This window comes from Vitis vinifera, chromosome 18 (genome assembly GCF_030704535.1).
Source record: "Vitis vinifera cultivar Pinot Noir 40024 chromosome 18, ASM3070453v1".
NCBI classification, from domain to species: domain Eukaryota; kingdom Viridiplantae; phylum Streptophyta; class Magnoliopsida; order Vitales; family Vitaceae; genus Vitis; species Vitis vinifera.
In genome coordinates, this window is record NC_081822.1 from 33,062,605 (window position 1) to 33,078,696 (window position 16,092).

At 33.7% G+C, this 16,092-nt stretch overlaps 1 protein-coding gene across 2 annotated transcripts; it reads left to right on the forward strand.

Annotated features, from left to right (window-relative positions):
* Positions 1–3,235: 3,235 nt before the first annotated feature.
* LOC100248210 (probable disease resistance protein At4g19530) lies at positions 3,236–6,708 on the forward strand. Of its 2 annotated transcripts, none has more exons than XM_059734365.1 (4): positions 3,236–4,235; positions 4,392–4,715; positions 4,802–5,690; positions 5,870–6,708. In XM_059734365.1, the coding sequence occupies exons 3-4, from the start codon at positions 5,421–5,423 to the stop codon at positions 6,452–6,454; spliced, it is 855 nt and encodes a 284-aa protein (XP_059590348.1). In that variant the 5' UTR covers positions 3,236–4,235; positions 4,392–4,715; positions 4,802–5,420; the 3' UTR covers positions 6,455–6,708. Both variants share the same exon structure in this region; 1 of them encodes a protein (XP_059590348.1).
* Positions 6,709–16,092: the final 9,384 nt, after the last annotated feature.

The window sequence follows — 16,092 nt, forward strand, 5'->3', positions numbered from 1 at the left end:
TAAGTCAAAGCACCACGTATAATGGCTCATATAATGAAACTATATTTGTCAATCTGTCCCAATACGTATGGTCAAACAATAATTGCTCCAATTCTCGTCCAAGTTTTGTTCGACTGAGTTTGTGTTGTGCCCATTCATCACTCATAAACAATTTTTTCAAATCAACCCTTTTTTTGAGAAGACTGTCAAGAGCAATATAATTGGTAGCAAACCTTGTAGCTCCTAGTCGAACAATGTCTCCACCACAATACTTTCTCATTTGTGCTAGTAACCAACCATGATTGTAAATGAAGTTAGTTATCTTGCGAGCATTGTTTATCACATCGATAACACTGGGTCTTTTACCGATGTCTTCAAAGATTAAGTCGATGCAGTGCGCCGCACACGGAGTCCAATATAAGTTATACTTCTTCATCAATTGTTTCCCTGCTTTCATGAATGCCGACCCATTATCTGTGACAATTTGGACCACATTTTCCTTACCGACTTCTTTGATAATAGTCTTCAAAAGCTCATATATATACTTGTGGTCTTTGATATAGTTCGATGCATCGACTGACTTAAGGAACACTGTGGTCCCTTTAGAATAAACCATGAAATTAATAATACTTAATTTCGTGGGCCCTGTCCATCCATCTGACATTATTGTGCACCCATATGTCTTCCATTTTTCCCTTTGTTGGTTCACATAAGCTTCCATTTCTTTGTACTCCATTTCCAAGTATTTGTTCTTTATTTCATATGGAGATGGAGGTCGATTCCCATTCCTGCACTTCATATGTAAAACATGTCACAAAATACTATACTTACTAAAAGTATAACACAATATAACATTTGATAAATTAGTAATTACCTGCTTGTTGTGCACCAATAATCATATTCTTTAAGTGATGAGACTTTGCTTTTGTGGGTGCAACACTCTCATAAATGAAGAATTTGCTGATTAAGCATCCCATCGTTTCTTTAATTGCACCACCCTTGAATATATCTTTGATATTTTTTTGTCTTGCTGCAAAAGACTTGTAAAGCGAAGGGGCAATAGGGGGTGAATGATGCGAATGTCGCATACTCTGTGATTTTCGCATTGTCGACGGTATACCAGTAGAAGACTCTCCCGATTTGCGTTTTCTTCCTACAATATTCTCATGTTGTTCACGTTCCCAATTAGATGCTTTCGAGGCATGAACTGCAGATCGATATGCATCTCGCTCATTTGGGTGCATATCTGTCGGATACATATACTCATCTTCATCCTCAGCATCTTCATCATCATCATCTTCGTTTACTAAATGTGTATGATGCGTCCCCATTGTGCCATGTAATTGACTACGAATGTCTTCAATGTCAGCATTTTTCTTTGCTTTTGCTTTTTGTTTGTCATGCACCAACAATCGTATCTCTTCTTTCACTTCGGGCGGCACTCTTGGACACTTTTTGGTGTTGTTATGCGGGTCCTTATGTGTTAAATGAGACTTGAATCGTGTGATGCCTCCACTTTTCATTACCAACCCACAGAAATTACAAATTGTTCCATTTCGGTTACCCTCAATTGGTGAACAATACTTCCAAGCCGAATCTCGCCCTGGCACGACAGAACCACCTTCACTAGCCATGCTAAATCTATTGCAAGAAAAATACACTTAAATCTAAATCTATGTTAATTAAACTAATTAACTAATTTAGCTAAGTTAATGTTTTAAATGTAAATATAATTCTATTCTATGATAAATTTACTAAATATAGAAATTAATCATAATTGAATATGAAAATAAATCGCGATAAAAAAAAATTGAGCATATTTAATATTCCATATATAGTAGTTCATGTTAATTTAACTAATTAAATAAATTACCTAAGTTAATTTTTTAAATCTAAATGTAATTCTATGATAAATTTACTAAATATTGAAATTAATCATAATTGAATATGAAAATAAATCGCGATAAAAAAAATTGAGCATATTTAATATTCCATATATAGTAGTTCATGTTAATTTAATTAATTAAATAATTTAGCTAAGTTAATTTTTTAAATCTAAATGTAATTTTATGATAAATTTACTAAATGTTGAAATTAATCATAATTGAATATGAAAATAAATCGCGATAATATAAAAAATTGAGCATATTTAATATTCCATATATAGTAGTTCATGTTAATTTAACTAATTAAATAATTTAGCTAAGTTAATTTTTTAAATCTAAATGTAATTTTATGACAAATTTACTAAATATTGAAATTAATCATAATTGAATATGAAAATAAATCGCGATAATATAAAAAATTGAGCATATTTAATATTCCATATATAGTAGTTCATGTTAATTTAACTAATTAAATAATTTAGCTAAGTTAATTTTTTAAATCTAAATGTAATTTTATGACAAATTTACTAAATGTTGAAATTAATCATAATTGAATATGAAAATATATCACGATAATATAAAAAATTGAGCATATTTAATATTCCATATATAGTAGTTCATGTTAATTTAACTAATTAAATAATTTAGCTAAGTTAATTTTTTAAATCTAAATGTAATTTTATGACAAATTTACTAAATATTGAAATTAATCATAATTGAATATGAAAATAAATCGCGATAAAAAAAATTGAGCATATTTAATATTCCATATTTAATATTCCATAATTAATCATGTTAATTAAATTAATTACATAATTTACTATGTTAATTAAATTAATTAAATAATTTAGCTAAGTTAACTAGTTTAATGTAATTCTAAATGTGAATCTAATTCACAAATAATCATCTAAAATAAATATATCATAACCTAAATTAATTCAATAAAAATATACAAATTAATTACAATTGAATGTAAACATACTAATTAATTAAAAATACATGAATTAATTATTGCAAACAAAATTAATTATAATTTCAAATAAACATACCTTAAAATGATTGAATAATTGAGCAACCTTGGAAAAAATTGGAGTAATAAGAGAGCAAATGAAAAATCAAAGCAAAAATAGATGAAATTGATGCAAAATTGGCTATTTATAGATGAAATTTGGGCCAAAATAGTCGTTGGAACCTTAAGTTACCATTCAAAATTAATTTTGGCCGTTGGATCACAATTTGGAAGCAATCTGGCCGTTGGATCTCTTTGTTAATGTTGGGATTCAAATCTGGCCATCGGATCACAATTTGGAAGCAATCTGGCCGTTGGATCTCTTTGTTAACATTGGGATTCAAATCTGGGCGTTGGACCAACTGGTTGGAATAGGTTCCCAAATACGAGAAATGGAATTACTATTATGTACAGAATCAACTGATGTTCGCATGGTGGGAATTTGGGGCATGGGTGGCATTGGTAAGACAACCCTTGCACAAGCTATTTACGATCGAGTTTCTAGTCAATTTGAAGGTTGCTCCTATCTTGAAGATGTTGGAGAAGATTTGAGAAAATGAGGTTTAATAGGTTTACAAGAGAAGCTTCTTTCTCAAATTCTAGGACATGAAAATATAAAGTTAAATGGGCCAATTTCTCTAAAGGCAAGGCTTTGCTCCCTAAAGGTCTTTATTGTTCTTGACAATGTACATGATCAAAATATACTTGAATACTTAGTTGGAAGCCATGATTGGTTTGGACAAGGAAGTAGAATCATTATCACAACTAGGGATAAGCGTTTATTAATGTCACATGGAGTGAGGGTCTATGAGGTTAAGAAATTAGTTCATACTGAAGCTATTGAGTTTCTTAGACGTTATGCCTCAAAACAACAAATTGCTATTGACGAATTTATGGAGCTTTCCAACAATATAACAACATATGCTCAAGGGCTTCCATTAGTTCTTAAAGTCCTAGGCTCTTTTTTATTTAGCATGAGCAAACATGAATGGAGAAGTGAGTTAGACAAACTAAAAGATACTCCTCATGGTAGAATTCAAGAAGTGTTTCGAATAAGTTATGATGGGTTGGATGACAAAGAGAAAAACATATTTTTGGATATCGCGTGTTTTTTCAAAGGTGAAGATAAAGATCATGTGATAAAAATATTAGATGGTTGTGGCTTCTTCGCAGTTAGCGGAATAAGAGGTCTCATTGATAAGTCTCTTATAACTATTTCCAACAATGACAAAATAGTGATGCATGATTCACTCCAAGAAATGGGTTGGGAAATCATTCGCCAAACAAGCCCTAAAGAGCCTGGCAAATGCAGCAGATTATGGATTTACGAAGATGCCTATCATGTATTAAGTAAAAATACGGTGAGAACCTAATTCATCAATTACTTTTTTGTAACAAAGATTTAGATTGAAAAATACAGCATATTAATTTTGTTTAAGTAACTATATATTTATATAATTCTAGAAAAATCCTTTATCTTGCATGTTTTTCACTAATCCTTTTTACTTGTTTATTAGGGAACACAAGAAGTTGAAGGCATATTTTTAAACTTGTCTGGTATAGAAGAGATACACTTTACAACAAAGGCCTTTGCTGGGATGGATAAGCTTAGATTGCTCAAATTCTATGACTATATCCCCTCGACAAACTCAGAATGTACTAGTAAAAGGAAATGTAAAGTGCATATTCCTCGGGATTTTAAATTTGATTACAATGAATTGAGGCATCTACATTTACATGGATATCCTTTGAAGCTGTTGCCGCATGATTTTAGCCCCAAGAATCTTGTTGACCTCAGCCTGCCTTGTAGTTATGTTAAACAACTTTGGAAAGGAATCAAGGTATGATTATAATTTATTCATTTTTTTTTAATAATTTGCAATATCAGCGAAAGCTAATTTTTCTAGCTACTTGTCATTCATTTCAGGTTCTTGAAAAGTTAAAATTCATGGATCTCAGTCACTCCAAATATCTTGTAGAGACCCCAAATTTCTCAGGGATCAGCAATCTTGAGAAGTTAGCTCTCACAGGGTGTACGTATTTGCGTGAGGTTCATCCAACCCTTGGAGTTTTGGGCAAGCTTAGTTTCTTGAGTTTGAGAGACTGCAAAATGCTGAAGAATATTCCAAACAGCATTTGTAAGCTGAAATCTCTGGAAACTTTTATTTTTTCTGGTTGCTCAAAAGTTGAAAATTTTCCGGAGAACTTTGGGAACTTAATTAGAACAGTTGAAGGAGCTATATGCAGATGAAACTGCTATAAGTGCACTACCCTCCTCGATTTGTCTCTTGAGAAACCTTCAATTATTATCCTTTAATGGATGTAAAGGACCACCATCTGCCTCATGGTTAACGTTGTTGCCAAGAAAAAGTTCAAATTCCAGCAAATTTCTATTGTCTCCGTTGTCAGGTTTGGGCTCTCTAAAAAAACTGAATTTGAGAGACTGTAATATATCAGAAGGAGCAGACCTGAGTCACCTTGCAATCTTATCTTCGCTGGAAAATTTGGATTTAAGTGGGAATAACTTTATTAGCCTGCCTTCAAGCATGAGTCAACTTTCTCAGCTTGTAAGGCTTAAGTTGCAAAATTGCAGAAGGCTTCAAGCATTGTCGGAGCTTCCATCAAGCATAAAGGAGATAGATGCACATAATTGCATGTCATTAGAAACAATCTCAAACCAGTTGCTCTTCTCGTCTCTTAGACATGTCTCTTTTAGTGAATGTTTGAAAATTAAAACCTATCAAAACAACATTGGGTCCATGTTGCAGGCTCTGGCAACTTTTCTTCAAACTCAGAAGAGGTCTGGATATGCTCAGGTGAGTCCATTCTCTATCTCTGATATCATTATTTTCATTATGCAGTAATATCATACAGTTGAAATTGATGAAAAATGAGTACCACGTGGCTCCACTGTTATACTATCAAGAAATCTGAAGTTTATTTATTGAAAACAATTAGAGAAGAGTTTCAACATCATCATGATTCTCATGTACAGGATAACCCAGAGAGTGTGAACATTGAATTCAGCACTGTTGTTCCTGGAAGTGAAATACCAGATTGGTTCAGCTATCAGAGCTCTGGGCGTAAAGTAAATATAGAGCTACCTCCAAATTGGTTTAATAGCAACTTCCTGGGTTTTGCACTTTCTGCTGTCCTTGGTTTCGATGCCCTGCCCAGTCACGACCCTAATTTTAACGTTTTTAGCTTATTTTGTATATTCGATTTCCAAAATTCCGCTGCTTCTTACAGTGATAATGTCTTCCATCTTAATTCTGGGCCTGCATTAATCGAGTCAGATCACCTTTGGCTGGGGTATGCACCAGTTGTCAGCTCCTTCAAGTGGCATGAAGTGAATCACTTTGAGGCTGCATTTATGGCGTTCACCAACAACTTGGCCCTGGTGGTTAAGAGGTGTGGGATTCGGCTAGTATACAGCAGTGAAGATGTGAGTGACAACAACCCAACAATGATCCAATACATTTCTCCACCTCCTCCTCCCCGTTCAACTCTCCTTATTCAAGAAATTGATGAGGGGGGACCCAGTGGAAGTGCCTGCTCTAGCGAGGACTCATGCACCTAACACATTGAGAGGACCCAAGCCATGATTCCACTCAAGGGACAATCCATTCATCAATGCACTGGCTTATGGGCTTTGAGTTCAAAGAAAATTCATTTAACTTTATCTGATATTTATTTTTCCTAGTAATAACTACTTATTAGTTATATGCCATTAAGTGAAACGTACTTGAACTATCTGATAATTGCTCTAGTCTATGTGATGGATATTATCTTTGGCCATAAGCCTAAATAGATAAAGAAAATGAAATTGAGGAAGGAGAGAGTACGTGCAGGTATCGCTCTTGATGAAGAGGTGAACTTGTTTATAGTATTTTCAATTCCATGCTGAAGCATTAAATCAGTGGAATTAAGTACTTCATATATTAGAGATCAATTTGCTTATTTAGGCCAAAAGGGATTCGAGAATGATTTATAAAAGAATATTTGACAGAATTCTTTAATTTCTACCTTTTTGTTATTGCTTTAGATTCAAATTTACAGTAAGTTCATAGCAGTGGGTAGGTCAGTGTTATTTAGTAGTTTTGTAGGTTTCTTGGAATTAATTACGGGGTGCTTGGCGAAAAGATTTTATCTGATAGTTGTGTGTTCTCTTTTATCTTATTTTATTTTTATTTTGAGTTATTGTTTTTCTACCTCGAATTCCTTGTGTTGCTACATTAGGCTATGTAGTTCAAGCTTGATAATTTTGTTTCATACCTTTGAACTTCAAATCTTTCTAGATTGTGTCTTACTCTTAGTTGAAGGCCTGAGGTTATTGATTTATCAACTAAGATGACACATAGAAGTTTAGAAAGGCTAGAAAAGGCAAACTAATGGTAGGTATGGCTTGGGTTGGATCGAGTTTTTAAAACTTTACAAAATGGTTTCTTAAAAAGGGTTTAAAAATAGCTCGAGCGCTCAAGCTTTGGATCAAGTGCTCGAGCATTGGATCAAGCACTTTGAGGGTGCTCAAGCTCTACCAACTAAATCTTCCAAAATTATGGAGAATTGTCTTTGGCTTATGCACTTGAGTATGCACTAACTCCAAACACTCTTTGACTCTATATCTTTTAGCAGTAAAGGGTCTCTTCATCATTTTACTTTTTATACAGGATTCATAGACTGAAAGATCTTCTGGAATTAGTGAATGCAATATTCTAGAATTGATCAATCTTTGGATCCTAAATTAATATGACATAGGATCAAGTGTTAAAGTTGAGCTTGATTAGTGCTAGGTTCCTTTCTTCTAAGTGAGATATGATTATTCTCATTACTTGGCCAAATGGATAATGGAGATGCAAAATAAATATTATCTATTAGCATTACTAAGCATACAAACAAATCACTCAATTTATCAAAAACTTGTTTATTATTAAAAATATTGAATAATTTAGTTTATATAAAATAGAAATCAAAATTAAATTATTCCTAGACTTGGGAACATAAAGATAATCTTTGAGTTCTAGAAGATAATTATTATCTAGGATAAAGGTACATAAAAACTATTACTACCTACACCACAATCCTGACATTAAAAGCTAGCATTAGGTACATGTCCCTATTATTTTGTCTTCTCCTTAGTTGAAATCCCTATAAAGAATTACAAATATGGTAAGTGAGCCTAGAATCTATCCACCAAGAATTGGTGGAATACACCACTAAACATAATTGAACTAAAAGCTCATGATGCATACTTGGTTGTTTCTTCAGGAAAATTGAACACTCCTTTTTCCATTGGCCTTTTCATTCCACAAATGAAACACTTACCTTACCATTTGTTCTTCTTCCTCTTGGCCTTGAACTTTCCCTTTTGGTTTGTGGTTTCAATATTGTTCTTCTTCTTCTTACAAAAAGAACCTAAAGAACTCTCGACTACCATATGGATGTGCTTCTGGTACTTGAGAATCCCCTCATCCATTTGGAGTTCCCCCATTAGTCCAAGTAAGCTCATCACTAATTTATTCATAATATAGTTGAGCTTGAATTATGTGCAAGAGTTTGGCAAGGTCTCTAGGGCCATGTCATCCTAGTTTTCCCCATTAATCTTAGCTCCAACGATGTCCATCTTGTTAAAGAAACCTATTGGGAACCCCGAATTACTACGTTCCCATGCCCTGGATCGCGTAGGATGCATGCAAATCTATCATAGGCTCTTTAAATATATCACAACGGATAAACAAGTATTCAAAAAAAAAAAAATGATACCATAGAAAATATGGATAGAGAATAAAATCACATACCTTTGATCTGGATGTTCTCGGATTGATTCCAATCGATGTAGATAACTCTAAAGTCGTAATGGATCTCGTAAACACCATGATCTTTCACCTAATAACTCTTCCTTGTTTCTAGGCACTAAGATGGTAGAGATCTCAAGGGTGGAGGCTAAGGTTTTCTCTTTGGACTGAAAAGGGAGAACGACCAAACCTAGAAACCCTAATCCCTAAAGGGGTATTTATAGTCTTCTTACTAAGCTTAAGTGACTTGAACCCACTATAGGTTTGGGTCACTTCATCTAACCTAAAAAGGTTGTTAATTGATTAATTAATCATACAAGACTTAATTAATCAATTAGCCTAATCTAAATATACCACTCACTTATCTTTGTGCAACCTTGTGTAATTACCAAAATGCCTTTATGCACAAAAGTGAACTAAAAACCCATCCAACCCTCATAAACTGTGTCATTAAGGAATATGAGCTTAGAGTGGGGACCATTGAGACCCATAAGAGTATTGGATCCCTTATAATCAAGTTTTGAAATTGACTCAACATCCCACTACAGAAAGTTAACTACACTTTAGTTCCTATGTAGATTACAATGAGACACCAAGTGCTCAGGTCCGTGACCTACTATCAACTACATGCAGATTCCTTATGGACTACTATTATAATCTAACATGGTAATGCTATCACCTATCAAGATTACATCTCAAATCCTTGAGTTATAGATCATACTTATTATGTGATCAATTAACATATTCTAACTCCAAGGAGCATATGTCAATTCCACTAAAGGAATTAATGTGGCCACAAATTTCATGATCACATGTTCTTTGGATCACCTAAGATAACACACTGTCTCAATCCCATGAGATATCATGGTGCCTATATTGAGAATACTTGTTGCCACCAACCTCCATCAATAGTGACCCAATCCATAGGGATATATGACCACTTTAGGGTTTCAGCCATAGGTTAAAGCCTCTTGTTGACGTTGGCACAGACTCAATATCCTCTCAAGGTTGAGAATCTGTGTAGTATAGTAGCTTGGGGAATCATGACAATTGATAGTCTTGCGTCATGATTCACCGTAGGTCTTGTCCAATGTGCATCACATACACTAGTGCATTCACCATGGGAAACCCATCCCAATGGCCAAGATAAGACATCCCTTCAATTAGAAGGTGGTGCACTATAGTCTCTATTGGATTGCCCAAATCCATGAACCAACTATGGACAACTTATCTACTTATAAGGGACCCATGACCTGTATCTTCTGTGCAACTCCTAATACACCCAAGTCATGTACAATGTAAGAAATATGGACTGCATGCTCAAATCAATGTCAGTATACCAAAAGGGTAGCAAGGGGATAGTTAAGTCTAACTTTGTTACATCATGTCTTACTTTTAGGGGCTTAATCCTAACAAAACCAACCATACAAATCATATAATCTCTAACGAGAGTTCCTTCTAACATCTTAGCATTCATGATGGACCTAAGGGGACAATTTATTTAGTTAACTTGACTTTACCACCAAACATCTAATGCAAACAAAGGATAATATCATAACTTGTTGTCATAACCACGTCTTGATGTTGCAACTATTAGGATTGAGCCCTAAAAAGCATTACATGATATAATAGATAGAGATTCATTTATAAATTTATTTATTCATATTTCTTCGTTTATCTCTATTATCCCATATACATTAATTGGTTTCTTGAGCATATATGGCCACATTACTTACATTGTACATGACTTAGAGTTGCATAGAACATCCAAGTCATGGGGTCCTTGCAAAGTGATGAGTAGTCTACAATCAATTCATGGATTTGGGAAATCCATCTAAAATTGTGCTACACTACCTCCTAATTAGAAAGATGACTTATCTTAGTCATCAGGATAGTTTTCTCATTATGAGTGCACTACTATATGTGATGCACACTGGACAAGACCTACAATGAACCATGACATAAGGATATTGGTTCCCATGATTCACTAAGCTACTATACTATATGGACTCTCAACCTTGAGAGATATTAAGCATGTGCTAAAATCAACAAGAGTCTTTAACCTATGGGTGAAACCCTAAGATGACCATATATCCCTATGAATTGGGTCATTGTTGATGAAGGCTAATGATAATAGTTATTCTCAATAAAAACATCATGATATCTCATGGGATTGAGACAGTGTGTCACCTTGGGTGATCCAAAGGATATGTGATCTACAAGACTATGGTCATAACATTTCCTTTAGTGGAAATTTGACATATGCTTATCAGAACTAGAGCATGTTAATTGCTTAAGGATTGGAGACATAATCTTGATAGGTGATAACACTACCTTATTATATTACAAACATTAGTTCATGCGATTTATGAGAGCCAAAGCTTTCTCCCTCTTATTGCCCACCCTTTAAAGTGCCAAAATTATGGTTAGAGTTATCACGTGGAAGATCTTAGGTGTATGAGACTTTCAGATAGATACATTAGACTCTTCTTCACCATGCAAAATTGATTTTGGAATATCCAAATCATAGGTAAAGTTTTCTAAAGCATTGTTCTTCTAGATCATGTTAATACAAGTTTTATTTTTATGCTTCTGTTGCTAGGATCTAAAGTCCTAGGGAGTATTCATGCACCTAACCTGAACTTGAACTTGGGATAGGGAATAAAGAAATATAAGTTTCCCTACAATAGCACATTATCCAAAGATTCAAGTATGATACACTTAGTTTTTTGACCTGCCTTATGTCAACTATGATAAGTATCCCTCTCCTCTTACACAGATCGTTCATTAAGAGGATTTGGAGCAAATTCCTATATTACCCATTTTAGCTCCTCTAAAATAAGTATCATGTCCAAATTCCTTTTTCCAATCTACATAGTTTGATCCACTCAATTCATTAGTTATGAGAATGACATTAATCATATTATAAGACATGATATCTGTAACAAAAATAAAACCCATGCATTAATTAAAATTGAGTATCCACACAAAGCAAAAATAAATTTAGAAGAAAAATAAAGCTCTTAGGACTATCCATTTGCAAGGTATCATAAAAATCAAGCCTACAATGGGCAGGTCATGACCTTAATATTAGTTAGAGATTTTCTCAAATCATTTTTTCTACCTTAACCATGAGCGATATTTAAGGCAAGATTAACATACCTTATCTATTTACCTCTTGAACTATGCAAGTGGAACTGTGGTAGGTGATTTGTTGGGATGGTTCCTCCCACTATAGACATGTATAGTCTTATCCATATGGAATGTTCATATCCCTTGATTCTTATGACCCTATCCATGAATGGGGTAGTGATGAGCCCAAATCAACATGGCTTTGACAATGGTTGGGCTTTGGTAAGACTCTCTCCTACTTAATTTTTTGGAAATAAGAGTTTTCTCTAAATTAATGGTAATTCCTTAATGGATAAAATATTCCTTATGAAAATAATTCCAAAATGTTTATTTCTTTAAAAGGAATTAAATAATCCATTTTGGAAATTATTTTCAAAATATTTTATTTCCATTAAATTACTATTTACTTTTTAACACTATTTTGGTAACCTTCTTAATTATAAATTATCTATCATGAACTTTCCAAAATTAACTTACTTTCCCAAATTGGAATCTTGTGCAAATAAGAAAAAAAAATTATTTTATAAAGATATATTTGAAAAATTAAGAATTATTCCTTCAAGGAAAAATTTTATTTTTAAAAATCTCTAAAATTTAAGAGGATTTTAAATAAAATAAAAATAAATTTTTGAAAAGGAAAGTAAATTCTTAATCCTTTTCCAACTCATTATTTTCCTAAAATAACTTGTCTAACCATGCACATTTCAATTTAATAGGTAAACTATTTTGGAAAAATTACATGAAAATTCATTTCATAATTAAGAAATACAAAATATCCATTTTTAGGCCAAACACATGCCAAAAGCAAATATAGACATAAAAACATATAAGGAAATAAAATAAATATTTTCTCATGGCCTTTTAGGATCCTATTGCACAATTTTGGTAACTCAATTAGGATAGAATCCAAATTTACCAAAAATAAACCTACAACCAAAAATAGGGTTAGATAAAAAAAATAATAAAAAAAATGCCCTTGACCTCACATATATCTCAAATACCAATTTTACCCCTACTACTTACTTATTGTGGTCTGTATCACTAGAGTGTTGGATGGTCACTTAAGTACCCTTGGACTACTTGATGGCCGCTCGAGCGTCCATGGAGTACTAGATGGCCACTCGAGCACTACCACTTGCATCTTTGGCCAAGTGTAAAATAAATGTTGAATGCCTGGTGATGTTTTGATTGTGTAAGAAGATGCTAATTCAACATTATTGTTTCCAGAAGTAGAATACCAGATTGAATAAGTTCTCAAAGTTAGGGAAGTATAGTAGGAGAGCTACCTCCAATTTGGTTTAATTCCAAGTTCCTGGGTTGTGCTTTTTATCTTGTCATCATTCTTGAGGAACATGGCTTTCTTAGTCTTATATTCACAACTTGTACCTTAACATATTTTGAAGCTTGTCTTTGGACTCCCATCTTATATAATGAGAACCCTTCTCCACCTCGTGGTAATATAGGGATTGGGTCAACTCACGTGTGTCTATTTTATGTACCATTTCTTCTCTGCATCGATTGGCATCAAGTCACTCAAGTCATGGCCAAATTTTTTGTGAACTCCCACACAAACTCCCACTTTCATTTTTGAATTAGGAGGTGTGGGATTGGTTTAGCATATAGTGATGAAGACGTGAATCATGACAATACACTAATCATCCAATCCAATTCTAATTACTGTTGTCCTCACTGTTAGATTATTTGGCTTAGAGCAAACCATGAAATGTTGCCCTTTGCAATTATTTACTTTGGATGTAACAGATGATATGATGATGACTTGGATCACAATATCCAAGAAGAGGAGGAGGTCGGTGGAAGAAGGTCATCTAATGATTAGGGGGAGCCCATTGAAGTCTTATCTTTAAAGATAAGGATGTCATAGAATTACTTGACACCATAATCAGGAAAAGCCTCGACGAGGGTGAAGCTAGTGGAAGTAGGTGGTCTAGTCATGACTTAGTGTTGCAAACTAACAAAAATAACTAATAAAACAAGTCCATGTGTTAGGGACAAAGCCCCTGTACCCCCTAAAAATCTCATAATTTTATCTTTATCACATGTTGCATCGCGAACTTTTTAGGTCAAACCAAAAAGAATTCGAGTTACCAAACTCTTAACACTTAGAATCGGAGAATTATGATCATTACGAATTCCAAGATTGGGGGGCCCAGTGGAAGTCTTCCCTTTGAAGATGAGGATGAAATAGAATTACACAACTTCACAATCAGGAGAAGCCTTGACAGGGGTGAACCCAGTAGTGATGACTTAGAATAAGAGAATTTTGATTACTTCTACTAGGTTGAAAAGGAGCCTAGTGGAAGTCTTCTCTTTAAAGATCAGGAGGAAGTAGGATTACAAGATTTCATAGTTAGAAGAATCCTTGAGGAGGGTAAACCCAATGGAAGTAGGTGGTATAGTAATGACTTAGAAAATTCTGATCATTACAACATCTAGGTTGTGAGGGAAGCCAGTGGAAGTGTTGTTCTCTTTGAAGATGAGGACAAAATAAAATTACAAGACACCATAATTAGGAGGAGCCTTGAAGAGTGTGAACCCAATGGAAGTGGATGCTTTGATTATAAGGACTCTCACAGCTGCCGTGGATTAGTATCTGAGGAGAGAAAAGATCTCCAAATCACAACTAATCTTCCTCGGAATCCCATTTTTGCTTTTCGATTGATTTTCTTGTTGGGAACGGTTATGGGAATATTAGGCTTCTTCTTTTGGATAAAATTGATTAAGGATCTTGCATTTGCTTATTCCTTGCACTGTATCTCTTATTCAAATGGTGATGGATTTCTAAACTTCTTGGTAAGTTACACTAGACGGTAGTGCATATATTTATATGTTTTCATTATATGAATGGAATCTTAACTTCAAGTATAAATTCAAGGTTTTCTATAGTAAGAAAATTATGTTTTTGTTAAATGCATGGAACCTTAACTTCAACCATAAATGCAAGGTCTATAGTAAGAAAATTACTTGTTAATGATTAAATAAGAGAAACTCTTATTCATGTCATGGAACAATTTTCATGACAAGTGAGTTACCTTATTATGCTTTTGGTGAGCCCACGTTTCTACGAAGTGCTGAGGCAGTAAGAATTCATGACTTCTTGTGATGATTTACTCACCCATGGTTAAAGTTCTCATCTTATGCTATCAATTAGATATAATAGAATTAAGGACCTTTTTGAAGAGTAGAGATCGCCAAACTTTTTGAAGAGTAGAGATCGCCAATTTCTATATATATATGAAAGGGAAGAGAAAAGAAAGTGGAGAGCGTATGATGAAAGCTTCAAAATCAATCCTAAAGGAGACTAATGAAAATAAGTAAAAACATTCCTTATAGGTTAAATATCATACTTAATCATTGTCTTAATGTAATTAGTTAAATAATAACAATAACATCCTGATTAAATTAATTACTGAAAGTGGATTTGATAAAAACTAATCCATTAGGAACATAATTGCTCTTTAATTTTTGTTTGCAATTACCTGTGGGACACTTTGCCTTGTGGTGGTTGTGTTATTGAAGACTTTGATTATATGGTGACTAAAAAGGACTCAGCATGCTTGACAAGGACCTGGTGTAGAGGAATGAAAAGTTGAAGCAATGAAACTTGAACAAGAATCTCACCTATGGATAACACCTAGAGGGGGGTGAATAAGTGTTTTTTTAAAACAATTAGAGATGGTGTCTCACAAATACTCATAGTTCCCGTGTTCTTGTCTTATAAAATGATCTTGTTTTTCAACCTTATAAACAAACAAGCAAATCACAAGCAACAATGGATGTATCAACACTTTCCCAAACAAGTTATTCAATGTAAACCACATGCAAATGAGACAACACTCCCCAAACATAATATTTAAAAAATTGCATCAATATAAAAATTCATTTTCACATGCCCCTTATCATCAATCAACAACAACTAACATATATCTTGTTCTTTCAAAGATTCTATAGACACTTTTTAACTCATGCTTGAATTAATTCAATCACCGTAATACAATGAAAAATATCATTAGTGCATGAAATGCTAGTAGACATAAAAGATAGAGATGAACACAAGAAGCAATACTTAGAGAATTTGAAAGAATGAAAGCTTTATTACTTAAGAATGCTTTATTGTGGCTTGAAATCTTTCAAGTGTTTAATGATTTGCCAAATGAGACCATCATCCATTTAGAGGCATCATGGGAACTCTCTAAGAATTGTGATGGTTCCCCACAAATTTAGGACTCCTTGGAGATTACTGCGTACAAGCTATGTATAAATTATGCATAAG